The sequence below is a fragment of the Lynx rufus genome, unplaced genomic scaffold, assembly GCF_022079265.1.
Source record: "Lynx rufus isolate CCGP_SWC_20201006 ecotype Redwood Valley unplaced genomic scaffold, mLynRuf1.p SCAF_11, whole genome shotgun sequence".
Lineage (NCBI taxonomy): Eukaryota > Metazoa > Chordata > Mammalia > Carnivora > Felidae > Lynx > Lynx rufus.
The window spans coordinates 63659498-63687367 of NW_025814825.1; the positions used below are offsets into that span (position 1 = coordinate 63659498).

General features: G+C 47.3%; 1 protein-coding gene across 2 annotated transcripts in view; it reads left to right on the forward strand.

Annotated features, from left to right (window-relative positions):
* The window catches only part of DOCK1 (dedicator of cytokinesis 1), a 525941-nt gene that overhangs the window by 63388 nt on the left and 434683 nt on the right, over positions 1-27870 (forward strand). For both annotated transcript variants that reach the window (XM_047073604.1, XM_047073605.1), the window contains exons 3-11: positions 6610-6650; positions 9679-9734; positions 13303-13399; positions 15762-15910; positions 20476-20611; positions 21770-21927; positions 23200-23281; positions 23714-23849; positions 26974-27046. In XM_047073604.1, the coding sequence (XP_046929560.1) occupies positions 6610-6650; positions 9679-9734; positions 13303-13399; positions 15762-15910; positions 20476-20611; positions 21770-21927; positions 23200-23281; positions 23714-23849; positions 26974-27046 (928 nt within the window). The remainder of the gene's footprint in view (positions 1-6609; positions 6651-9678; positions 9735-13302; positions 13400-15761; positions 15911-20475; positions 20612-21769; positions 21928-23199; positions 23282-23713; positions 23850-26973; positions 27047-27870) is intronic.

Genomic DNA, 27870 nt, shown 5'->3' on the forward strand with positions numbered 1-27870 from the left:
TCTAAAGTTTTCTGGGGAAATAGCTGTTTTCATTAAAAACAACAGAACCCTTTGGTTCCTTTTTTGCAAATGTATATAAATCTTGACTATGAATAACTGACCACTTGAAAAAATAATGGAAAGAAATATTTAAGATATTTTAGCGTTTAAGTGATTGTTTTGATATATTTGATGTATCCGGTAAGACTTCTTCTGTTCTCATTTAGATTTGTTAACAACATCCTCAAAGGAACCAAGATTGTTTTTTTTTTTTTTCTTTGACCCTGTTTTCTTAGAGGTGATTGGAGTTTGTCACAGCTCTGTGGGACATGGTCCAGTGAAGCAATCATTACCCAATAGATTAGAAATCCTGTAAATGTACTTTTGTGACAGTGGTTCTTAAATGTCTTTGATTTTTCACAGTTTTTTTTTTTTTTTAATGTTTATTTATTTTGAGGAGAGAGAGAGACAGAGTGCGAGCAGGGGAGGTGCAGAGAGAGAGGAACACACAGAATCTGAAGCAGGCTCCAAGCTCTGAGCTGTCAGCACAGAGCCGGATGCGGGGCTTGAACTCACAGACCGCGAGATCATGACCTGAGCCGAGGTCGGAGGCTCAACCTACTGAGCCACCCAGGCGCCCCACACACAGTTGGTTTTTGTCTTTAGTGTCATGCATATCATTAGAAGCCCCCCCCCTCCCCCCCCGCCTTGTTCTGAGGTTACTGTCACACAGAAGGGGAGCAACGATGGCCTGGACGTCTGAAACTCCTCAGATCTGGATGTTTTTGTAAAATTGTGTTTTAGCATTGGTGGCTTTATTTCCTGCTTGAAGGGGCGACTCCTGTAGAGCAGATGAATGAAAAGAACTGATTAAAATCGATCATTTCAATAGAAAAATTGCTTTTAGATTGGGTTTAGCTAAACCCTTCCAGTAGGAGGTGGGGGTAAGAGAGGAGATTGAAGTCACCCGGTCGTAATCGGTGAACTGGGCTTCACACTCCGTTCAGGAAATCACTTTGCACAAGAGCGAAGCAGACGTGAGCCTCTGTGCGCCAGGCAGGCTCTGGCTTGCTGCAGTGTTCCTCCCAGGCCACTAGGAATACCCCCGAGGCCATGTCCCTGGTTTGCCCTTGTGACTCACGTGGGCTTAGAATTCTAGTCCCTTTGCGTCTTTAACCCTAAAATCGTCCTGGTAGGGGAAAGAAAAAATCAGCTTTAGTGTCGTCTGCCTGGAAGCAGATGTAACTGTGAAAACAGACCCTGTCCTTAAGTGAATGAGTAGTTGTGATGGGTGCCTTCTGCTTGTTTTCAGCTTTTATAGCTGACAGTTGGATTGCCGTATCTGCTCTCGGTATCTAATGCCATGTTGGAGAGGAAGCAGGGAGAAATTAAGTAGAGGTTAGGGATCAAACCTCTCATCTCAGACACTTCACTGATCTGAAGGCAAAAGTGCTCTTACATCTTTTTTATGTTTGACCCCGCTCAGTTGAAGTTGAAATCCTGGTTAATAAACTCTGGGCGATGACGTCATTCCTAAAGAGATAGCAATTTCCGGTCAGTCTGGGCACGCAGAGACTGCTACCTCTTGTTCTTTGCTTCATAAGAAGAATGGACTCTTCAAACAGTGGGGTCCTATGACGAGCCAGCGATCCTTGCTGTACATTTGACTTAAAAAAAAAACATTGGCTAGCAGGCATCGTGGTAAAGGATCCTTCAGTGAGCATTCAGTTTCTGGGCTAGTCAGTCTTCCAGATTCTGATTAAAATGCTCCAATCTTTGTAAAGACCCTTTCACACAAAACAAATTCCTTTCCCGTGACAACTGTCGTTTTGGTTTCAATCAGAATCTGATCAGAGAAATGCTTCTGGGGAAGTACTTTTGGCTTTGGGAAACTTGGTGTCTTTGTTCATCAAATAAAAATGGCATAATTGTTTTTCTGCTCTTCCCATTTGTTCTATGTAAGTTTCACGGATCGTGTTTGAGTTCGGCATTTTTTTTTTTTCTTTCCTCCTCTCCCCTCCTATATTTCCTCTAAGAAAATGTATTTCTGTTTGTCAAATTTAATTTTCTTTTTCCGTGTGATCCTTTTCAGGATATGACTTGGATTTCTGCAGAGAATATACATTCTAGATGATCACTCTTTATAGTAAGGTTCAAAGAACAAATTTACTTTAAGTTGCGGTTAATTTCTCTCTCTTGGGCTCATGAGGGCCTGGAGCTTAGAGCAAAGAAAAAGCAGTTTACAGGTCACTGTGCAGGTGGAAGGAACTTGGAGGGTTCATTGAAGGCACACCTCTGCCTTTAAGCAGTGCCCAGGCTCAACCAGACTGGAGAGGTGAGCCACGGTCCCGTGTTTATTAATTGATTCTCCGGTGAGCGGTCCTGCCACCTGCTCATTTCCGTGTGGCTCTTGGGGGCTAGATGCTGTACTCCAGGGAGGTTGCAGGCTGTGTGCAAAGATTAGGAAATTATTCTTTTGTTTAAACCACTATCCTGGGACTGAACATATTCAAATTTTTACAGGGGTAGTAATATATTTTCTCCCCAAATACACATGAGCTCCTTTTTGGGCCGTCGGCATGTGTCCGTCGAAGGCCTTGTGAGACGGTGGGAGTTTCCTGGGGCCTTTATAGCCAAGTACCACACACCGGGTGGCTTAAACAGACGGCAGAGGTGTGTTCTCTCCCAGGGCTGGAGGCTGGTAGTCCGAGATCAGGATGTGGGCTGTGCTGGTTCCTCTGAGGGCCGTGAGGGAGAAGCTGTTCCATGCATCTCCCCGGCTTCTGTGGTTTGCCGATAGCCTTTGGTGTTCTTAGACTGTGGACGCAACACTCTGGTTTCTGCTTCGTCTTCACACGGCAGCGTCTTGTGTGTGTCTCTGTCTGCTTCTCCTTTGGATAAGGACGCCAGGGCCCGGTATAATGAGATCATTTTAACTCGATCATTTGCAAAGACCTTATTTCCAGATAAGGTCACATTTATGGATAGAGTTAGGACTTCAGCATCTATTTTGAGGGACACAGTTTAACCCGTGGCAGACTGGAGAAGGCAGTCACGTTGCTAAGGCTCTCGTCTCATAGAAGACCACTGAGCTGTCCAGCCCAGCCTCCACTCAGCAGACATCCTTTGCAAGTTGTCCCAGGCGACCGGCCGCCTGGCCCTGGCCCCGTGGCCGAGCGCCGTAGCTGTGGTTACCATCTTCCCGGGGATGATTATTTTGTGCGCTGAGATTTTGGCCGCAGGGCTGACTGTGCCCCCATGCAGCGGGACGCCGGTTGGTGCTTTCTGCAGAATGCCCGTTGTGCACGTGGATGCTGACCATGCAGACGCGATTTGGTCACATCTGGGTTTTGACTCTCTTGTGCAGCACTCGGGGCAGGTCACCATACACCTGACATAAGTGAATGTCCTGTCCATCTTCGGGCAGCTACTTAGACACTGGGCCGATCCCAGAACCTTGGTGACGGTGGTTCTCACCTGCCCACCCTTGAAGAAACTCCGGCTTCTTCCGCATGCATGTTCTGTCCTTGATGCTGATGGCTTCTCAGGGCACCGTGAAGGCACCTTTCCGCATGCTGCTCTGCCTAGCACCCCTTCTCCCTCCTCCATCTGACTGGCCGTGGGGCGTCCTTGAAGACTCAAACCGAGCACGTCCTGCCTGGGCAAAAGCTCCCTCCTGTCTGCCTCCCACCTCCTTTGCTCTGCCTGGTACCGTCCCGTCTCGGCACCACCCCTGGACTTGAGTGAGTGTGTTCCTCCTGTTGTTCTGCTGGGAACACTGTGTGGTACTCGCTGGCCCGGCTGCCATTTTCCTGCGCTGGACTGTGTGCTCCCTGAGATTAGGGGCTGTGTCTTGCCCATATTTGCCTGTCTCTTAGGTGGGTGTCTCTTGTTTGAAGCAGGTTGGTTGACTCCACGGAGAGGAGACCACTCGTGAGCTCTGCCTGGGAGAAGTTTATCAGCCCGTTACTACTACTGGCCCTGGACCTCCTGCTCCTGATTCTCTTATATCTCCTCCCTTCCTTGAAAAAAGACTTTGCAGGGATATCTTCTCTCCTTCGAGCTACAGTCTCTGTCCTGCAACATGGTATGGCCCCTGCTTCCCTTAGGAGGTCTTCCGATTTGCGAGCTCACGCACGTCAGAAATTCGGTCTCCTCTCTTTCTGTATTTTGCTCTGTCTAGTGTGGTCTCTGGCACATACATAGTGTGTGGGCTCAGTTGGTTGAAGGAATAATATATGCAAATAATCTGGGGAGGAAGATGATAGGTTTTCATTTTGCTTAGGAAGGCATTTAAGAAACTATTACCAGCTATTGTTTCAATGTTAAAAAAAGACAAGACTCCCTACATTTTATCCCCATGGCTGACCCCTTTCTTCCCCTCTTCCCGTGGAAAACCCTTTCACCGTGTTTGAAGTGGATGTTCCTGTTCTTGTCCTGTTTGGCATGCATGTACTTTTCATGTATATAAATGTGAGCATAGCTCTCGTTCTGTTCTTTACTTTTTTACCCAGCGCTACATTTTAAGACGCACACCTGTTTATTTTTAGCGTTCTGTTTAGTTCACAGCTCCCATTGCTGTGTGTGCACTCCCCACGTTTTACCAACAGCCTTCCCAGCTCTGGGCACTCAGATCCCCTCCACTGACACCACCCACATCACGCTGCATGGGTATCCTGCATCTGTCCTGCGGGTGTGCAAGGGCGGGTGTGCACGTGTCTTTCCCAGGGACGCCTTCCCAGGTGGTGGTTGTCGGTTGCAGGCCGTGGGGACAGATGCTTTGGAGAAGTAGAGAAGGTTGCTCCCCTTCGGTTCCTGTAGGCTGTACTCTTCCCCACGGTGCCCAGGGCTGCCCATATCGTGCAGCATAACAATTTTTACCCCTAAAGTTTGGGCAGTAAAATTGTGTCTGATTATTATGAAGTTTGAGCCTCTCTTTGCTCAGGGGTAAGTCCTTGGACTTCTATACACCGTGGTTAAGCGCTGCTCTGTTCTGCTTAGTTTCTGTGTTTTTCCTGTCATTTTGTAGTATTTTCCTTACAGGTTCTGGGGCATTTACCCTTGTCAGTTTCAGAAAAAGAAAGGGCGTGTTAATAATGAAAATATGAAGGCTACAATGAAAGGGTGGAGGCCCATCCTTAAAGTTGAACCAGTAGAGCCTTTCTTCGGTTCTAGACGCAGGCTGCTGACTGCATCGACTGCCCCTCTTTTTCCATTTCACTGTGTGTGAACGCTGCCCTCGACGGGCACAGGTTCTGGACCACCACGCACCGACCAGTGAGGTAGACAGTACGGCTTTCTGGAGACAGTCCCGCACGTGTGCGGCGGAAATCTGGACACTTTGCGTCTGCTGTGTCCCCAGTCCATCTGGTGAGTCCCTTTGTCAAGAAAGCAAAGCGGTCACCACTAGGTCTTAGCAAATCCTTTGCAAGGATCTTGGGAATGTCCATCTCTGGTTGCGAGTGCTTAGAAAGCATCTGTTGTTAATCCCTTGAGGACTTTGCTCATTTCCACCCCATCACTTTCTGGTCTGTGATCTTCTTCCTTGCCTCTGGTTGGTAATATGCTTGCTGTTGGGTAAGAGGGTGCCGTCATTGTGGCAATATTCTGAGCTCGCTCAGACACCGCTAGTTTCTGAGCTTTGATTTCTGATACTGTGTAAGAGCCCATTATTTGGTTTTTGTCTGGAAACTTACGGGATAACTCTGTGGGCTCCCGTGATTCTCTGACCGGGTCCTTTTGCCCCAGTGGGGCAGAGATGGAATTTGAGTTTGGATTTACTTTCCCTCAGCAACATGGCCAGAGTGACTTCAGAGCCTTTGGGGTGAGCAGACACCCACGGACGTCGTGCGAAGTGGGGCTGTTGGGAGGCTGGAGACTGGCTGTGGACACCGAGGCATCCGCAGGGACCATTTCCACCCTCGGCTTGAGCAGAGGTGCCAAGGGTGTGGTCAGGGCTGTGATGCCGTCGAAAGGGCTCTTCTGTTTGTACCCTGTGCTGACAGTCCTAGTGTGCCCGTTTTTGGCTTCCGTGGGAACTGGAGTCAAGGCCAAACCCCAGGGGCTGGGTGGGCCCTTGTTCCCGGGCCTGGCGCTTCCTGTTGGGGGCTGAGTCTTTGCCCCAGACGTACGTGGTGAGATCACGACTGCTTCAGGGCACAGTGTCTCCGGATGGAGGAAGTTAACGCTCAATAGGGTCTCTGTTATGGGCAGTTCTTGATCTGAGGATGCTGGTTTGTGCACTTGGCTGTGACCCTTGTCCAAATCAGGGAGAGGAAGCAATGGGGAGGTGTATACCCAAGGAGCCTGCTCAGGGATGAGTGGTCAAAGGGACGATTTTTCCTCATGGGGCTGTGCTGCTTAACCCCAAAGTGATAGCCTCGAGGTCTCGAGTGGCAGATGAAGATGAAAAGAGCTGGCGGTGTGTTCGGGAAGGTCACCAGCCTGGCGACTTTGAGACGCGCCCTCGGGAACCTTCCAGTATATTTCCACGGTGTTGGGATTATTGGGTTCTTGTGGCAGACTGATTTCCCTGCTTCTGCAAAGTAACGAATCCCGTATGACGGGAGGGTATCGTCAGGGTCCTAGGATGTCTCCTTGTTCTAACTATTTCAACTTTTGTTTGTTTAGGGTGGTACAGAGGTTACACCTTGAGAAAAAAGTCTAAGAAGGTAAGTCGTCTTTCTGAAACCCAGTGCATGTCCCGTCATACATCACCCGGTGAGAGGAAATCAATCCTCCCCCTTTTGTGTCCACAAGTTTTCCTTCTATATCTCTTGCTCTGAGCTGAAAAAATGTGTAGGCTGAAATGCGGGCTACCCTGAATTGTTTGCCTTTGGAACAACACGCACTTATAGAAACGCTGGCTTCATTTCTGTGACGGAATCGCTGGGCTGAGGTGCAGTGCTGACCTCCTGTCACGAAGGGCGGAATCCTCTCTTCCGGGTGGAATGTTGCACCCTGTTGAAGCACAGGAAGGTGTACGAGAATGATCTGGGTGTAATGACTTCAGAAAGAAAAAAACACTGCTTATAATTGTCAGTCTTACGTTATCCGTGATGACAACAGACATGCAAATCTCACGCATGCTTGCTTGCCTCTTGCATGTAACTCTTCTTAAACTGCATCAGGCGCTCGCCAGAGAGAGCTTCTGTGTCCCAGGGCAGTCTGCTGCTCGCGTGGCAGTGTGAGCTTCTGAAGCGAAGACGGGCCATCACACCCCGATCCTGGTGGTGGATGCCCCCGCACGCAGTTCTCTTGTGGCTTTTCCATTCTTAGCTTCACAAAACCTAATTACGGCCCTTCTGTTTTATTCCGAGTTTGAAATCCCGTCCATTCTAAGCTATGATTAGGCCCTGCCCACGTTAACATCTACTTACGCTTGGCAGATGGCTCATTTCACTTCTGTTTCTTAACTTTGCCTCTCATTATCTCCTAACTGGGCTGGGCTCCTCCAGCGGTCCTGAGCCCGTAACTAAGGCTTTCCAAGTCCAGCGGCCTGAGCAGGGAAATTCCTGCTCTGCTTCCCCTAGAGACCCTGCAGACAGGCCATGCTGGACAGTGAGGAGCTGTTCGTCCTTAGTGGCTGTGACTCGGGAAGGGCCCGGGTTGAGGACAGCAGGGCTGTTCTCCTCTGGCGTAGATAGTACTGTTGGTGAGGCCAGTCTGCAGACCGGAGCGGGGACCTCCTACCCCATCCTGCCAGACTCAGATGGGGCTGGGTGTCTCACACACCCAGTGACCTGGTGCCTTGACGTTTGAACATGGCGGGTTCGAAGCAGGTGGATGGTGGGATAGATTTCCCAGGGAAACTTGACCGCCCTCCTACAATCCAGAGAATATTCCTACAGATGAAACTCTAGTTTCATGTGAGAAAGCCACAGCCGAGGACTTTGTTATACAGAGTTGGGGTTCTTGGGATCATGGGCCACCGTCTCCCTCCACAGCCACACAACAGGGGTGAAGTTCCCTCTGCCATGTGCTGGGCAGGCCCCAGGCAAGCTGTTCCCTTTCCTTGGATGCTTATTTGGTGTTTGGTACGACCTTCGCCAGTGCTTCCCATCCCCCAGTGCCTTCCTGGACTGCTGTCCTTCCTGCCCTTCTTTGGGGTGCCCCGACCTTTACAGCTCATTGCTACAGTAGAGCTGGGCAGGGCTGTATTTAGTTTTCCATCTAAAATGCTCACTGGAAGATGAGGCAGTTGAAAGATAATAGGATTTCGTGGTGGGTCCCTCCTGGCAGTGCAGAGAAGGGATGTGGCCCCTAGCAATCCTGACTCCTAAGTGTTCTGGAAGCATCCTTTGTATAGTTGTTTACACAGGTGTAGATCCTTTGGGCTGGTTTAGAACGACCCCTGCTGCGCAGTTTGCTCATTTCAAGCCTCTGCGTGTGTCCCCTCTGTACCTTCTACTGCTCCTTCCGGGGCTCCGTGGTGCCTGAGACCAGGTTTACGGAGACTGAGGGCTATCATTGCCTGTGGACACGGGCGAGGCTGCCTTGTTATTTTTCTCCCTCCATCCGACGGCACATGCTGACATCATGTGTGCTCTTGGAGGCATCCTGGGATTTGGGGGTGTCCTGAATGGCTGGGGCCTGGGGGAGGGGCCCTCCAGTCCTCTTCGTCGCTCGGCCACTGTCTTTCTGCCCGACTGCTCCCCTCCCTGTGATAATTCTTCTTTTTGTGCAATTCGGGGCCTTTCCTAACAGGCAGGAGGAATGCGAATCAGTGGTACCCATGCCCCTCCCAAACACGATTAGTAGTTGTGGTTTCTGGTTCTCCCGTGTAAATCCTTGCGGGCCAGATGCCAGGGAAACACGATCCTGCTCACACGGCAGGTGCCTGGAAACCGCCAGTGCCGCTGAGTGGATTGCTGCTGCGCGGGCTAGATCTAGTGCAGGAACCCTGACTAGCTGTGCTGTGCTGCCCGCGCCCCAGCGCCTCCAGCCCCGTTGCTCCCTTTCGGGTGCTCATTTCTGCCTCACACCAGTGAGGGAGCTGTTTCGCTTGCTCAGAAGTGCGGCCGAAGTCTTGGTAAAGCTCCTGGCATTTCACCGACTGCGCGCTTAACACTGAACTTCCCGAACAACTTCCCCTCACGCACCGTCCTGCTAGGCGCGTGCCATACTTTGCGGATGCAGGGCGCTGTGTTAACAGAAACCCGTGTCTAGCGGTCGTGTGGATCGGGCGAAATTCGTCCACTTTCTGTATTTTCTCTGTTTGAAGGTTGCTGGGAAATCCGTGGGTCAGGTAAGCAGGCCTGCATGCGTACGTGATGACCGATGGTGGAAACCAACTTTTGATGGCAGCGTTAGCTTTTTGAAGGAAGGAACTGTCAGAGACCATCATCGGAGATTGTTTTTAGGCATCGCTTGGCTTTGGATCTGCCCGCGTCGAGGGCAGCGGTGGACGCGAGGAGCGACCTACGGAGAAGACACAGGAAAGGCCTGTGGAATTTTTTCCCTGCAGACAGTTCGCTTCTGTTTTCTTCTGAGACACCTGCAGCCTCAGTGAAACACAGGCAGACTGAGTTTATGCCTCCTGTTTGCCTCGCTGTGTTGTATGTGAGATTTACCATGAGACTCGCAGAATTCGCGTTATCCAGCCATGCCTGCCTCCACCCTTTCAGGATAGTTGTTTGATTTTCAGTTGGTATTCATGTTGATAATAAAAACTACTGTTTTTTTTTTCCTCCCCCAAAGGGTATATTTCCTGCTTCGTATATTCATCTTAAAGAAGCCATAGTTGAAGGCAAAGGGTGAGTCTGGTCTTGATGTTCGAGCAAAGAAATGCTTGTACTTGGCTTTGCTGCTTATCCAAATGGCAGTGCCTGTAGGGGGGTGGGCGGTGAATGTGGGTGTGACCGTGATGGGATGGGAGTTTTGGAGAGAGGGAGGGAACTTGGGGTGGCTTTGGACCTTTGAAAAGTCTGAAGTCAGCACTCTACCTGCAGTCATGTTCCTTGAAGCTGATGTTGATTTGGGATAGCATGGGCCCAGTGCTCTGTGCTCCTCTGAGAGTGACCCCATCAGGTGGAGGTTCCAGCCCCCCAGCTCTGAGTCCATTTTTCTGGAAGACTTTGCACGCTGTGATGCAGAGGGAGTTGAGGGTAAAGCAACAGTTGGTAAATTGGGACATGTGTGAATTTACATTTTGTCTAATTGTGATGTATGTTTCTTAGAGGTCATAAAACTGATGTATAAGATCATTAAAAGGACTTTTATAGAATGGGAACCCATTAGGCAGGAATGGCAAATGAATAGCCAGGTGTGAACTTGGAAGAAGCAGCATTAAAATGTTTTCCTTTTTTGTCTCTGCTACATCTTCACCCTCCGTTAAATATGTAAATTATAAAATTACTAATCATATGATTACTGCATAATGACATCTCTTTGGCTGATTACAAAATTGCCTTTCCAAGCACTGTACTTTTAACATATGAAAAGGACTAATCGGGTTCTGTGGTTGCATGATGCATAATTAAAATGAAGAAAATAATTTAGAGGCATAAATGGTGACGACCTGTAATACGGTATTTTTTTTTAATACAGATAAAATGTTTTGTGCACAAAGTTTTAAAAGGAAAGGGGGGGGGAAAGGAAAGTTTTGACTCTGGTGGAAATAATTAAATAAAGTATGCATTTAATGTATTTTATATCCGTCTGTATCACAGTCAGTATAGACGTCAGACTGTGATTAATTTTTGTAAAAAAGCACTGTGAGGTATATACAAAAGAATATATGGAAAATGTAATTAGGAACCATAATAGTAAAGCGAACAAGAGATTATTTTGACTCTCGGTGAGGAGAGCCACACCCACGCAGACAAACAGACACACACACTGGGTCCCGGGGTGTGATGCCCCAGGGTGAGCGAGTGAATGGTGCACCCGGGAAATAAACAGCAAAGAAGTGGTTTTCCTGCCGAGGCTTGGGGCTCCCTGTGTTCGCTCCCCGTGCTGCCCTCTGTTGCTCCCACCCAAGCCCAGCTGTCTGTGCCTTCCTCGTTGCAAAGGACTTCCTGCCTTCAGACTTGACCAGTCTCCTTTCTTCCGGAGACCTGCGGACATCGACCTCCCCTCCCCATGGTCCTTCCTCCTGTCCAGCCCAGGCCACTCTGTCATCCCACCCCTGCTGCCTCCCTGCTTCCAAGTTCATTACCCTGTCTCTCTTGCCAGGTTTCTTCTTTCTGTACACCAGCCTCCATTCACTCTCAGACACCCCGCATCCCCACATCACTGCCACGTGCCTGAGGCCACCTGGTCTCTACCTTTACCCCGTAACCGAGGCGGTTCCCACTTGTCCCTCGTCCCATGGTCATATGGCTGCCGGTGCCTCCTAATCTCCAAGCTTCTAGTGTCTTCGCAAGGCTGTTCTTCTGGTGCTTTCCTGCAGCACTGGGCACTGGTGGCTGTCCCCTTCACTGGATGAAGCTCCTCGTTTGTTCTGATGCTTTCATACCCCGTTTCTCATGCTGCCTAACCTACTTCCTTCCCTGCCCGCTGCTCCCAGGGTGCTCGCCTTGTCCTTCTCCTAGTCCTGTGTGGCCCCTCTGTTTGGGGTGGCCCGTGTCATTGTGCTTCCTCTCTGTGCGTGATGCCTGGATTGGGGCCTTCAGCCCTGACTCGTCCCTTGGTGTCATTTAGCGCCAACTAAGGAGCCACCCCCATTGACTGTCTGCTGTGTCTCGCTCATTCTTCCATGAGCCCTGCGTGATGTTCTTTCTGTAGGTCTTAATGACAACCCTGTGGGGCAGACATGGCTGACCCCTTGCGGGTAAAGAGGTGGTTACGAAGCAGCCAGATCGAGTCCATTAAAGCCAGTTGGCACGTTAGTTCAGAGACAGATCAGGCCTACGAAGAGGGAGGAAGTGGGAAGGATCCAGAACTGAGACTAGGACACAGTACGTAGAGCGAGGCCCTCTACACGTGTGGTGAAAGTGAGTTCTGGTTGAGCCCCAAGCTTCTGACAGCCAATGGAAGAGCCCAGTGGACTGAGCATGAAACTCAGGATCTGGGAGGTGGAAGTATCCAGGTTGCTGCCAAATGTGCTCACCCCGTGGGAGAAGAGAACCCCCCCCTCCCCGGGGGGGCCTTCTCAGAAGGGCACTGCAGAGTGCGATGAACCACATTTTCATCAACATCTTTACCGGGAACCTTGGTGACAGACCCGGCCGGGCTGCTGTGAAAACCACATTCTGAAATAGACACTGATCATGTCCCATCAAAGGGCGATTTCTAAAAGCAGTTTTGTGGATGGTGGTCTCAGACACACCCCTGCCTCGGACATCTGGTCCCTGTCGCTCCAGGGGTGCACGTGGCTAGACCTCTCCGCAGACACTGGTTTTCTCTCAGGGACACCATTGTCTTTTCCTTCGGGAGCCCCTACCATCAGTAGGTCATTGTAGCCCTGAACCCCAACTGCGAGCCAAAGTAAGCATCCTGCCCGCCCATCTCGGCTCCAGCCAACTCAAGATATGTAGGTGGGACATATTTTGGGATCCCGGGATATTCCATGCTGGTTGCAGTCTTGTCCTTTCAGGACGTCTGGGGCGAGGTGGCCTCACTGCATGAGCCACACTTCCATCTCTTAACTCAGTCCCAAATATTCTGAGTCCTTTGTAGTACAGGGCCTGACAGAGCATGCGACTGGAAAAACCATGGTTGATACCATTTAAAAACACACACACACACAAACACACACACACACGCACACACACACACACACACAGATAGCAAGTTAAGACTGAGTCAAGGGTTAACCTTTCGGGGTGCAGGGAAAAGGGAGAGGATGCATCAGAGTTTGGGGATTAGATAGAGTACCTCTGGACACTGGGGAGCCGTGGCCTCATTCATATTTTGACAGGGATAAGTGCTTCATGTATTATCATATAGTGAGTTTTATGCATGATGGAAATGTAGAAATCATCTAAACCCAAACCTGCATTTTAATGCCACACAGATTGGCTATAATTTATGGCCGTCTATAAGATAGATGGGTACACATATTATGAATGTACTCTCAGACCTTGACGTTCTGAAGACTTTAAATGGGATATTATTTGCCTCCTTCATCTTACCTTGACATATGAGGTAGACGCCTTTACATGTAGGATAATGTAGGAACACAGTCAAGTTCTGTACAAATATTACCTGTCAGTCTCAGAGATGTATGTATTCATATGTGTGGACACAGTCTTATTTGTATATTTTCTCTCCATTTGCTTAAATATTTAATTCTGTGGACCCGATTTGGAATTTACAAGGTATAGCTTGTAGACTTTAATGAAGCCATGAACTTGGCTGTCCTTTTCTCCTTTCCCTTAGGCAACATGAAACGGTCATCCCGGGCGACCTCCCGCTCATACAGGAAGTCACCACGACACTCCGAGAGTGGTCCACCATCTGGAGGCAGCTCTACGTGGTGAGAAAATGGGATGTTGAATCTAAGCTTCAAAACAGAGAAGGGTCTTGTGGGACCTTGATGTACCAAGGGGATGATTTTCCTTTCCCTGGGAACCTCAAAAGCAGAACCAAGGACTAAGTCCTACTCAGGGCAAAGAAGGCAACGTGGCCCATTATTCTTTCCACCCTGGGGGACCATTGTCCTCTTGGACCCGCTTTGTAAATGCCATGCTCCCTGTGACAAAGCATTGGTAAAGGGAAGGGCCAAGGATTTCACCTTCATTGTGCCAAAAGGGGAGACGGGCTGCTTGAAGGCTTTGGAAGACAGGACTAGGCAGTCTGCATTGATGTACCCTCAACGTTGATATTTAGATCCTGAAAACTGAAATCTGCTTTTAAGCTTTAACGGGTGCTTCTTTACGGACGCAGTACAGAACAATTGCTGTTTATTTTTTCTGCCATTGCCTGTCTCTTATCATTTGAGTTAAACTACATAGTCTTCTAGACTTAAGTGTGCTTGTTCCAGAGGTGGGGAAGTCGTTTACATTCTGGCTCTGTGTGCAGCTGTCCAGTTCTCCCGATCACGGAAGAAGCCTTATTAACGCAGGGAGGCTGAGACTCTGACATCTTCCATTTCCTATTCCCTCAGGGCATTTCTTTGCACATAAATTCATATTTGCAGAAGATTACCTTTTGTTAAGCCTGTATTTCTATTCAGAGTGTTGATTTCTCGTATGCTAATGTTGTCAGCACAAAGCAAGGGCTCTGGAGGGAAGTCAGTGCATCGATTTCTTAGGAACACAGAAAACTTGCAAAAGTCCCACAGCTGCTCTCTGGGCAGGCTTGTTGTTTTTGATTATACAGTGGCTTCTTGTAAATGCACAGTAATAAGCAGTTGCAGTAATTGGTCATCAAATGTTCTCAAAAACCAAAAAGCGTAAAGTTAGCCATGAATGTTTTGTGTAAATCTGAGCAATTTTGTAGTCGGTGTTTCATGTTCAACTTAGCAATTTTTAAACGAAAATATGGCAGGAAAACAAACAGGGGCTGATGCTGACTGGTATGTTCGTGGGCTTGGGTCTAGTTCACGCCCGGGGTAGACATGCCTCGTGGGCACCTTCGCTTCCTTTTTATGAATGTGGGTTTGTCTCTGGTGGACTTGCATTGTTGGATTTATACAAAGCTAGTAGAAATTTCCTTACAGCGTTTTGGTACGAGTTGTGTTTTGCTGTGCTCTGTGGCTGTAGATAAGTTAGCAAAATATTACGAAGTTTAGATACTTGATAAGGCTTTAGAAAAATGAATTAGTAAGAGGAAACAAATCTAATTGTGGAATAAACCATTACTTTTGACCATTTAGTTGTTAGTTAAGAAATTAACATTAGGATGATGCTATAAAAGTAGCTTGTGGGGTGCAGAATAGTCTCTGAGGGCGTTCTTTGACAGGTTGGTGGGGAGGGTCTTAGAAATTCCTACAAAGGTCACATACTAGAACTCGGGGAGCGGGAGGTTCAGATGTGGAGAGCAGAAGTTATTTAAAAAAGTGTGTAGTAGCCATGTTTTAATGTTTATAGGGACCGTGTTTAGAATTTCATCAAATTAAAGGTCCCCTAGATTTCATAGAAAGAACCACCCGCTTCCTTTTAGGGGCGGGGGCGTAATCCCTAACATCCTTGATGAATTGTAGTCTTGGTCTCAATGCAAAATGCTTTTTTTTTTTTGTACCATCAACACCCTTCAAAATATGTATAAAGTGATAAAAATGTGAATTTTTTTGTGTGTGTTTTCCGTTTGATGTAAATGCACTGACTGCTTGTAGATTCGGACTTCACTGCTTGTAGAAGCTGCGTGCGCCGAATAAGGCGCAGCGCGCCGGGGCCCAGGCTGATGCTGTCCCCTACAGCCTGGTTGACGACGGGCCCAGGTGTTCGGTTGCCTGGGGTGCCGAGAACAGCGCTCAGGGCGCCGTCTTCAAAATGTTGAAGACTCGATGGCAAGATCTTCAAGCTCACACTGATCCTGAGGGAGGTTCAGGGGTTGCCCATCCCTGGGCCACGTGCTAGAAGCACGTGGGCTGGTTTTGAGGCTCCCCGTCCCGATCCTGCTGTGGGTTCGAACCTCTTGACTGAGAGGCATATACTCTGGAAGGTTGGGTGGAATAGTGAGGATTGTGCATCACGGCTTCTCCTTTCGATCTTTAGTGCCTCAGGGGAACCAGACTCCATATGATGTGTTCCTGTTTCATGCTAAAAACATCTTTTAACTTGACATTAATTGGATCGCATCAGATAAAGCATAGACTACATGTGTGTTTGGAAAACACTCCACAGGGCTCTTTTATACCAAAAGCTTTACATGTGGCTTTTCTCTCCTCCGTACAGCAAGACAACAGGGAGATGTTTCGAAGCGTGCGGCACATGATCTATGACCTTATCGAATGGCGATCGCAGATTCTTTCTGGAACTCTGCCGCAGGATGAGCTCAAAGAACTGAAGAAGAAGGTCACTGCCAAAATCGATTATGGAAACAGGTTTGTTTATTTCAAAGATGATTTCATGCTTAAATTATCCAATATAATACCATTACCGTAAGCCTTGAGGAGTCTAAGATCATGTTATCATAAAAAAATTTCTAACGTCAAAATAAGGGCCTAGTTTTCATTTATTTTTTAGTTTTTTTTTAAATTTTTTTAAATGTTTTTATTTATTTTTGAGGCAGAGAGAGACAGAACATGAGCAGGGGAGGAGCAGAGAGAGAGTGGGAGACACAGAATTCGAAGCAGGCTCCAGGCTCTGAGCTGTCAGCACACAGCCGGATGTGGGGCTTGAACTCACAGACTGTGAGATCATGACCTGAGCCGAAGTCGGACGCCCAACTGACTGAGCCACCCGGGCGTCCCCCTAATTTTCATTTTTGAAAGGATAGGGTATTTTTGGGGTGCCTGGCTGGCTCAGTCGGTAGAGCATGTGACTCTGGATTTTGGGGTAGTGAGTTCGAGCCCCATGTTGGGTGGAATGATTACTTTAAAGATTTAAAAAAAAAAAAGGATAGGGTATTTTCTGTTGGGTTCTAAAAATCAGGAGTTTTCAGAGTCATTGTTGAAACCTATTCTTGTCTCCAAGAAGCAGGGGATTGGGTGGTCTCTCAGTTGCACTCTTCCATAGAGGACCTTGTCGTGAGTCCTGCTGAGAAGGGACTTTTATTTTCTGCTCATAGTACTTCACTTTGAGTCCAGACCTGGGGTCCCTGGCAATAACAAGCACCAGGTTTCTTTGTGGACCCCCCAGGTTCTGAGAGTTGGAAGGGACATCACAGGTCACCTTGGAACTTAGCACCAGTGCGGGGGGATGGCGGGTTTGGCAAACCAAAGTACAGCCAGCTAAATCTGAATTTCAGATAAACAACAAATAGTTTGCTTTGTTGTAAGGATGGCTCTTGCAAAGGTTCCCGTCTACAGCAAGCCTCCGCTCCGTTGTGCTTGAATGCTTTCAGCGGCCGTGCGCTCCCTCCCGCACAGCTCTGTGTTCTAGTCGTTCGTTCGCGGTTCTGATGCTGAGGGGCAGTGAGCTGCTTCTTCCTGGGTCTGCCAAGTCTGTAACCGGAAGGAGGCCACGCCCTTTCCCACCGGGTAACTGGTTGTCCCTATAATGTCAGAGCTGCAAGAGGCCTCAAAAATGATCTGGTCACACGATTCTCAGATGCTGGTCCTTATCAGAATCACTTGGAGAGCTTTCAAAATACAGAATCGGGGGACCTACCCCTGAAGATTCTGATTTCTAATATCTGGCATGCTGGCCTGAAATTTCAGTTTTTAAAAATAGACTTGGACCACGCTGGACAGCGGATCGGGCAACTTCTGGGTTGGACCAAGCCCCTCATTTTACACACTAGGATGGTAAGCTCAGAGAATGGGAGAGGATTGCCCCAGCCGGTTAGCTGAAGGGTGCCCTGGGTATAAACTCAACCTTTCTGCAAAATCAGAATTATAGTATCATTTTGTTTTCTAGTATTTCATCCTTTCAAGTGTGAAAAGTTTCTAGCAACATTTTTAGTTAGATGGAGGGTTTGGATTAAGGCTACAGGAGGGGCGCCTGGGTGGCTCAGTGGGTTCAGCATCCGATTTCGGCTCAGGTCATGATCTTCGGTTCGTGGGTTTGAGCCCTGCATCGAGTTCTGTGCTGACAGCTGGGAGCCTGGAGCCTGCTTCGGGTTCTGTGTCTCCCTCTCTCTCTGCCCCTCCCCTGCTCATACTCTGTCTCTATCTCTCTCAAAAATAAATAAACATTAAAGAAAAAAGTCTACAGGAGAAGCCCCAGAAAGTTAGAGACTTCTGAATATAGGATATTAGATATCCTTTTAGGGAAACCCATTTCGTGACACTTTTTGGAGCTTTGAAAAATGACACTTTTTGGAGCTTTGATTCTATTTTCTCTTGGAGTATTGTATTTTGAGCTTATGTTCAGAACCACCTGCTTAGTTTGGCTGTGGTAAGCAACGAAAGTACATTATTTCGTGGAACAATCGAGTTACGAAAGGAAGTGTTTCCAAACATAATTTACTGCTTTGAGAGGAAATACAGCCCTTAATAAGACAGTTTTTTGCCCTCCTGCTGTGCTCAGACACACCTTTGTAGCAGAAGCTCACTGTGGGTTCAGACCCCACCTGAGCGCTGGCTGCTCAGAAAAACACACAGAAGAGTTGGCATGAAGAGAACCCTGACGAGCCACTTCCTGCGCCAGTTTCCATGTGGCATTCTGGAACGAGCACGGACTCTACCATGAGAGGGTTCTGGCTCAGAATCCAGGCTCAGGGTTCTTCTGGATGTTTCTCGGAGCTTAGGTTTCTTCCTTTGTGAAGCGGGTCTGGCCATCTGTCCTGGCAGGACTGAGGCGAGGAGCACACGGCAGGGTGTATGCAGCAGGCTGGTACGTGGCCTGGGCCTCTGCTCCTCAGGGAGCCTCGTTCCGTGTGGCCTGTGGGACCTCTGGCCACCGTCCTCTAAAGCTTTGTAACTCTGCAGGCACCAGCACTGGGCAGCCCATAGGAGAAAGGTTTCTCTCCCCCCTCATTAGCATTGGCCCCACCCACTCCAGAACTGACCCCACCCACACCAGCACGGACTCCTCCCAAGGGGGGCTCAGGGTTTGGGAGAGAGGGGGCTTTTCCTCATTAGCGAAGCCTATTACAGAGACAACTGATGAGAGACTAAAAGGCTTTTTTAAAAAAATGTCCTTCTGTTCCTTTTGAGGCACCCCACCATCCCTGCAACTACTAGGCTGTTTTCCTGCAGAGCGAAAAGCCTCTGAGTATTTGTTTAAAAGCCTGTTTACCGTCATGTTGCCGACTGGCCCAGTGGGTCCTGCTTCGCCATCAGTGGATTTGCTTAGTAGATATTAAGAGGGGAGCACGAGGTCTTTGTGACTGCTTTCCAAATGGTGCAGTGGCCCAGCATCCTCTCAAAATGAAACCTGATTGGCGCACGTTATCAGACTCGTTTCCAGCTTTAAGGTGTGTGACGTTCAGGGAGAGAAGTCGGGCATGAGTTTGCCTCGTTGGAGTCTTTCTTCCCAAGTCACCTCTCCTCTTAAAATTGTAACTGTTACAGTCATTATCTAATTGAGATTTATCTTTCTGTCAGCAGACTCTACTTTGCCGTATGGTTAAAGAAAAAAAATCCTGCTTCCATAGACTTGTTAATAGCAGGAAGAAAATCCCAAAGGCAAAAGTATAAGGCATCTGTGGTTAAGATCCTCATGTCTTATTAAAAAGAAAGCCAGAACACGTCGCCGTGGTGCAGCTCCCGGTTTCTTTCTTTATATAATGGTCTTTGTTTATTCTTTAAATAAAAATTGTGCTAAAAATCACCTAACAATTTCGTCAGATTTGGGGAAACAGAGAGAAGGTTGCCAAAAAACATTTCCAGACATGGATGGACAGCTTTATTAGACAGATGCTGCTCATGTTTTAAGTTGGCTACTACGTCTAGCCATCTGGCCAGAAAGTTGCTTAATGTTATTATGGATAACTTCCACATGTTTGGTGTCGAAACACAGTAGAACATCTTTATCGAAGATCTTCTGATGAGCTAATTTCGGGATTAGAACTGACTGTAGGTAGAAGCAAAGCTGTGTGATAGAATTGACGAGAATAGAATGGTGGGTGTGCCTTTGCCCCCGTTCTTCCTTCCTACCTCTTCTCCCCAGCTTGGTGATGATGTCACCATCACCAATTTTAAATATATGGGTGCATGGGTTTGTATGTCACTGCATACACACACACACACACGCACACGCACACACACACACACACACACACACACACAGGAGTATGTATGTATATACACTCTATACATAACTACCCACCCTATATATACTCTATTTATATATATTATACCCCCATACATACCCCTCCCCCAACTATCTATATAGCATGTGTGTGCTTTAAACTGCCCATGCTGTTCATATAGTGATTAGTAACACACACTTCATTTGGGCTGTGCAGATCCGTCAAATTTTGCACTTGAAGAAAAAGTCACTACTGCAATGGAAGTAAACATTGAATAATTTGTTTTAAAATTTTACTTTTATTTATTTGTTTTTTTAAGTTTATTTATTTTGAGAGAAAGAGAGAGCAGGAGCAGGGGAGGAGCACAGAGAGAGAGAGGGAGAGAGAGAATCCCAAGCAGTCTCCATCTGGTCAATGCAGAGACCAACATGGGGCTCGATTTCACAAACCATAAGATCATGACCTGAGCCGGATTCGGACAGTTAACCAGCTAAGTCACCCAGGCACCCCTGATTTTAGTTTTTAAGTAATCTCTGTACCCAACATGGGGCTCAAACTCACAACCCCAAGATCAAGAGCCTCATGCTCTACTGACTGAGCCAGCCAGGTGCCCCTGAGTAATTTTTTTGAATTCCAAAGGAATGTGTTTTAAAGAAAGTGACCTTATAGAATTATGTCCCCTAGTATTATGGATGACCCTGACTTTCTATGATGTTTTCAACTGCGCCTAGTTGTTGGGACTGAAGTTGTGTCAGAGAATTCAAAGCCCTTGGTCCGTGTCCATGAAGCTCTGAATTCTTGTTGTTCTAGAATTCTTGATCTGGACTTGGTGGTGAGAGATGAAGATGGGAACATTTTGGATCCAGAACTAACTAGCACGATTAGTCTCTTTAGAGCTCATGAAATCGCTTCTAAACAAGTGGAGGAAAGATTGCAAGAAGAAAAGGTAAGTTCGGCTGTCTCTAATGTGCCATTTACATTGAGAGTACCTTTTCTCAGTAACAGTTTTCAACATTAATAAAGCACCAGTGAGGCCCAGAATTTGTACTAGAAAACTCAGAAGGCACGACTATACAGTATATTTCATACAATGATGAATGGAAAGGAACCCAGTGTCCAAACATACTGCTGACGACCAGGAAGGATTTCATCCCTTGGTGGGGGCGGGGGGAGGGTTGTAAGCACTGTGCTACGTCTTAGGAGGCAGGGTCTTAACGACATTGACTTTGTGTTTTCATCTCATGGGAAACAATACTGGATTCTGCATTTCCTCTCTGATAGGAGCCAGAGGAGTGACATATTCTAAGCTTGATGAGGGCAGGGAACATGTGTCTTACTGATCTTCTGCATTTTCTCTGGTCTCTAATGGTGTCTTCTCTATAGCAGATATTAAGGAGTCAGTTGACTGATTGAGTCAGCCGTTCATTCAGCAAGTATTTATTGAGCACCTACTGGGTACCACAAACTGAGGACGTACTGATGAATAAGACAGAAGTGTTCTCGGAGGATTTAGTCTAGTGGGGGAACCAGAAATTAAGCAGCTCTGCATGTGAACATCACCATGATTCGTTGTTTAGACACTGCAGTATTTGAAGACCATGTTCAGTACAAACTGTTAAGGGGTTGTGACCTTTGCACTGGGTGCGTGCATGTGTTGAGTGGGACAAGGAAGTGACTGCAGAGTGGCTTTGCTGTGTTAGGCTAACCGGTTGCATGCAGTTTTCTGTTCTGTCATCAATAAAGAAAGTGCAACGTTGGTTAGTGGTGAGTATTGCTAATGTCAACTTCCTTCCTTCCTTCCTTCCTTCCTTCCTTCCTCCCTCCCTCCCTCCCTCCCTCCCTTCCTTCCTTCCTTCCTTCCGTTTATTTACTTATTTTGAGAAAGTGAGAGCATGTGTGCGCGTGAGTTGGGGAAGGGCAGAGAGAGGGAGATAGAGAATCCCAAGCAGGCTCCGCATGGTCTGTGCAGAACCCGATGAGGGGCTCAGGCTCATGAACTGGGAGATCATGACCTGAGCCGAAATCAAGGGTCAAGGACGCCTCACTGACTGAGCCCCCCAGGCACCCTGCTACTGTCAACTTTCTGTTTTATTTCTACTTACAGTCCCAAAAGCAGAACATAGATATTAACAGACAAGCTAAGTTTGCCTCCACCCCTTCTCTGGCCTTGTTTGTCAACCTCAAAAATGTGGTTTGTAAAATCGGAGAAGATGCTGAAGTGCTGATGTCTCTTTATGACCCTGTGGAGTCCAAATTCATCAGGTCAGTGACGTTCCCTTGCGGCTGTCTTTCTTCTCTGGGTAACGTTCGGAAAGTGGCGCTGGGCCCACCAGACGTCTAGGTCTCTCAGAGAGCAGTGGGGAGACCAGTTGGCCATACTTCCCCCGGCAGCTGAGCCCAGGGTGGTTTGGGACGGTGTGATGGCACTGCCGGGCTCTGGTCCAGGGTCAGCTCTCTTGCGTGCACATGGGTGTTCGAATGTAGAGTTTTCGTCTTGGAACTGTTTCGTGGACGTGGCAACCAACCAAAGGTGGAAGTCATTGTTTCCTGTGTTGTCTTCATAGGGTTTTATGTTTCCAAGACCCCCCCCCCCCGATAATGTCACTCTTGTCTCAATCTTGCTGCTGTCAAACTTTTGTCTCTTGCGAATGTCACTTTTGGACCTTTGACCTATTGTTATTTCTGCAACACGTTTGGCTGGAATACAGTGTCTAGATGGCTGCCTGCTATATAAAGGCTCTCAATTAATAATTGTTGAATGAAATATTATAAATCTCGTCTTTGTCATCCCTGTCATTTCTAATGTGGTCTTTTCCCTCCTTCTTGCTTTTGTCTCTTAGTATAACTCTCTCTTTGTCCAGATGGAAAAATTATGGTTTAAATTATGTGTGAAGTGTGTGTGTGCTCATGCACGTACCTTTAAAACTCAAATATCTTCATTTGTGTTGTTCAAAATTATAAAAGTTGGTATGTGACAGAAAACAGAACAAATGGATGAATTTCATCCTTATTTGTGGTACGGACTCCATTTCGTCTTGTCGTAGGATTCCATTTGTCTGTATGGCATATTTGGTTGTTTTAGGCTCTGAGACAGACGTGCAGTATTTCTTTTATACTGTAAATGAATGAATGGTGAATTTTAGATCATAGTCAATCTCAATAAACGAATAATGCTTTTAAAATAATAAACTTGGAAATGACGTTCACATATAGTTCCATTGCAAAATTACAGCCTTTCAGAGATTCTCGACTATTCCCTTGTGTGGGAAATTACTTATGTGCTAATGGAAAAGCAGTTCTCTCTGGCATGGCTGACATTTCTGAACTCGTATAGTTGTCTGCATTGTGGACTTATGTGGTATTAATTATAAATCAATGTGGGTGTCTATTTAGTGTCCTGTTAAATTTAGAAAATGAATTTGTTTTTCTTTTCTTTTCTTTTCTTTTCTTTTCTTTTCTTTTCTTTTCTTTTCTTTTCTTTTCTTTTCTTTTCTTTTCTTTTCTTTTCTTTTCTTTCTTTTCTTTTTTCTCAAGTGAAAACTACCTGGTTCGCTGGTCAAGTTCAGGATTGCCTAAAGACATAGACAGATTACATAATTTGCGAGCTGTTTTTACTGTAAGTACAACCACACAGGTTCATTTGACTCATTCACCATCCCAGTGATTACCTTTAATGATTGCCCTCTGACTTGTGTCTACACTAGAGCATGGATTCTTGGGATGCTTGTAACCCGTGTGAATGCAGTGATAATAAGATACCTTCCCAGAGCTGTTCAGGGGTCTCTAGCTTCCCTTAGGATCCCCATGACAGAGATTTGCCCCAGCACTCTCTTAAAGCCCCAGCACTCTCTTAACCCTGCATCTGAAGTTTGCTTAACGTTAATTGACTATTGTTATCCAGCTCCTTTTTGTTATGTGAACAACTTATTAAAATGCTAAAAACTGGTCAGAGAAGAGAGTCCCAATCCATCTTTTTACTGTCTGTTTCAGTTGCACCTGCATTGAGTAATGGTTCTCCCAAATAATTTATGGAAATTAATATTTCCAGGACCTCGGAAGCAAAGACCTGAAAAGGGACAAAATCAGTTTCGTTTGTCAGATCGTACGAGTGGGTCGCATGGAGCTGAGGGACAACAATACCAGGAAACTGACCTCGGGCCTGCGGCGGCCTTTCGGAGTGGCTGGTAATCCATTTCTCTGCTTTCCTTAGAGTTTCTAGATCGTCACGTTCATCCTGAGTAAGAGCTGCTGCTCAATACTGGATGGTGGACTGCTTTGATTTATAAGCTCTTCTGTTAGAGAGAGAGAGGGAAAAAAAATCTCTTAGCTCTTTTCTGTGTGGTTTCTGTGGACTGGCAGCTCGCGATGCTTCCTTCAGTCGCAAGTTTCCGATGTAAATCCTATATTTGGTTTTAAAGCAGATCACATCTCCTGAGGGAGACCCTGACCCACATTCTCAGCCTGGAGGAAAGCCAGTCATTGGATGGCTTCACGGTTTCTGGAGCTGGTGATTGATTGATTCAGGAGGAAATTCACAGTGAATAGTCAAAGTGATGATGGGGTAGGAGGAGACCGGAGCATGAGGAGGACCCAGTTATCTTGGAATAGGTTCCGTCTGTCCTCCATATTTGTGTTCCGTTATTTCGGTGACAGCTCAAGAAGAGGGACTGATTAGTCACCTCTGCTAGGGAAAGGTGAGGGTGTCCCCTGTCTTTTGGGGAGAGATGAAGATAGCCATATCTTTTTGGTGCAAAAGGTTAAATATTTTAATGGAGTGATTCTCAGCCCTAACTGTGTTTGGGAACGGTTTGGGGCACGATTAAAAAATATATTTTTGAGCACCTGGGTGGGTGGCTCGGTTGGTTAAATGTCCGACTCTTGATTTCGGCTCAAGTCATGATCTCGTGGTTTGTGAATTTGAGGCCTGCATGGGTTTCTGTGCTGACAGTACAGAGCCTGGGATTCTCTCCCTCTCTCTCTGTCTCCACCCCCCCCCCGTCTCTGCCCCTCCCCACCACATGCGCGCTCCCTCTCCCCCTCTCTCTAAATAAATAAATAAACTTTAAAAATATATACACATTCTTGCCCAGGCCCCACATCCTGCCAATTAAATGAGAATTCCTTCTTTAACCAAATCACCTATGAGCCACTACGGGTGTGAGGCACCCAGTGGAACGCTGCCATCAGACTGCCTTGCCTCCCTCGTCACATGGCATTCAGCACCCCCAGTGGCGCTGTCCTAAACTAGTGCACACCCTTAACCTGCTCAGGACATCCTCTGACCTCCTGTTCTCTTTCTGGTTAAGAAAGGACACTTCTCCACCTGAGAAGGTGGATCACCTTTTTGGTCATCCGCTTCTGTTCATACCTGTGCAACTCCAGTTCCCACACATGAACTTAATTTTAAGATTTTATCCAGAATAACTTCTGCATGTTTGTGTCGACAGAGCCCGGGTGAGCGATGTGTTCACGGACCTTTAAGCCTCCGGTTCTTAGCCTTCTATGGGAAATGCTATGTCGTGTTTCTTTTGTAATGTAGTGTAAAAGTGATATAGAACTTATGAAAAGACAAAAAGCGTAAGTAGAACATAAGTCACTCATAATTCTGTGTAGCCGGGGTTGTACCAAAGCCCCAATCAGAGCGCGAACCTCCGTGGTATGGGCCAGCGTGCGGGCGAGCCGCGGTGAGGGAGATTCCTTGCGAACAAGGTCTGTGCTGTCACAGCCTGCTCCTCCGGGGCTTGGGACAGGCGCCACTGAAAGGGCTGTCACTCCCAGGACGTGGAAGACTAAGGCTGCCTTCACCTGACTGGTGTCACACGCAAGTCTCATGGCTCACTCTCTTGCTTCCTTCCTGCGAAACTTCGCTGGGCTCCTGATGTGTTCCCCGGCCCGATGCCTGGGTTTTGGCATTGTGGTATCATTGGGGGCAATGCGAGAACTTACGGACGCCCCAGAGCAGTGGCCAGGTTGTATGACTAGGGAGACGCACTCAGCGGTGGGAGGAGAGAGGGCTGCAGACACACAGTGGGCTGTGCCTTGTGGACTGCATGTGGCAGGTGGTCTGTGAGGCCCAGGCTCTCCCCCCTGTGGCCCAGCGCCACACGGTTCTCAGTTGGCGGTGAAAGTACGGTCTTGGGCATCTGAGGGTCTCAATAGGTGCATCTAATGCCAATCCGTTGCCCCCAAGGATGCTTAAAGCTAGGGGCGTCTTCTGGTAGGTGGAGACTGTGGTCTGGGCCATATGCCTTTGGGGCATCCACAACCTGATGATCTAGTTCACTTGTGATGCTTTGACCCGTATCTCTGGACACATGTGTGGGCTCTTCGCTCCAAGAGGAGCAGTGGTTCAGCAGAGTGTGGGCTGTTTTCCCTCAGGACACACTGTGGAAGCTCCGTGGGCTCCACCGAGGCAACCAGCATGTGACGATGCTTCTCTTCTCGTCCTTACAGAGTCGTCCCCCTTTTTGTTGGGGGAGGAGCAAGTGGTAGAGATGGAAATTGTCCACATTGTCAGTCCATGGTCGTAATCCTCAGGGAAGGGATTGTGAAGAGAAAATCAGTGAGCAATGTTGCCCAGTTACCTGAAGTGTGGGGATCGAGCGGAGACAGAGAAAGCGCCTGGGGCTGTCGTTGGGGGTCTCTGGCTGCAATGGTCAGAGCTTGAGCATCAGAGACTTTCTAGCTCTCTGACTTTGGGCAAGGTCATTCATTGGTGTCCTGGAGCCTCCATTTCCTCAGTTGTGCAGTCGGTGACTTTGAGGATCAGCTGTCGAATGCCCCTTGAAATAGTGTCCACGGATGCTGGTGTGGGATGGGTAGACGGATGGTAGTTACTTTATTTTTGGGGGAATGCAAGAACTTATGGATGCCCCAGGGCAGTGCCCATCAACGTGGTCGGCCCTTGCCACATGTGGCTTTTATGAGTGAAATCAAAGTAAAAATTCAGTACCACCATCACATTTGCCACGTTTCAGGTGCTTGTTGTTCCAGAACATTCCATCATCACACAACCTTTGTTTGGACAGGGCAGCTCCAGAGTGTCAAGTTGCATCCTAGGCAAAGGAATTTATTGAGCAGAACTCTGCCATTTGGGCCCCAACCCCATTTGGGTCGATGTTCTCAGATAACTTCATTTGTCTTTGGAACATGAAAATGCTCTGAACTTGAATATTAAAAAAAAAAAAAAAAAATGCCACCGTGTGGTTTATGCCGCTGTTGGTCAGAAGACAATCTGATGTTGCTTTATTTGTTTGTTTTCTCTGATTATAGCACTTAAAACAATCCCTGTTCTTTTCTTGTCCCCAGTGATGGATGTAACAGATATAATAAATGGAAAAGTAGATGATGAAGATAAGCAGCATTTCATCCCCTTTCAGCCGTAAGTATGGAGCAGTCAAAGCACTCAGCCAGATACAAGATGGAAAACGTGTGTTTGTAATAATTCTCTTCAAAGTTAAGTTTATAAATTCAGCACAAAGAGAGATTGATTATTTTGTAATAATGAAAGATCTGTGTAGTCACGGCGGTAGTGCATGGCATTTCTGTAGCCCCACGAGTCTTGGGTTAAAGTTGCCTCGTGGTCTTGCACGTAGAAGATTTTCTGGGTGATTCGGGGGAATCGCCGTGTCGCATAGGACACGCAGAATTACCAGTCCACCGTGAGCATGAATGTTCCTTTACATAATTGATTCATTCTAGTAGCTGTACATATTCAAAATGCAGCATTTCCACATTCATCACGGGAGGCTGCTGTTTTTAAAATAGAAAGCCAAACAAAATAGTGATGAATTCTTTTGTAAAGTGAAACACTTGAAACAAATAATCATGCTGCTGCTTTTCTGTCTCTGTTGCTGCTTCAAGCGGACTGAGTCTGCGCTCACCTTTCTTAGGGTTTATTGTAGTTCTGAAGCCAAGTGTGTGGAGAGGTGTGGGAAGCTTGGAAAACACTTGGAGGAGATTTGTTAAATTGATTCTCTGAATGGAAGGTAGATCCCATGGAAAAGGTCGAAAGGATTGGTGTCCTTTCCTTGGGGATGAAAGCGAGAGAGTAGCTACATAATGATCTGTGGCCACTTCACCGGACGCTTCTCCATCTCAGACGGCCGTGGAGAGAGAAAGGAAGAGGGATTAGAGTGGTTCAGGTTAATCAGAAGAGACAGCTTCCTCCTGAGGGTGTGAAATCTTAGAAGGGTAGACCATAAG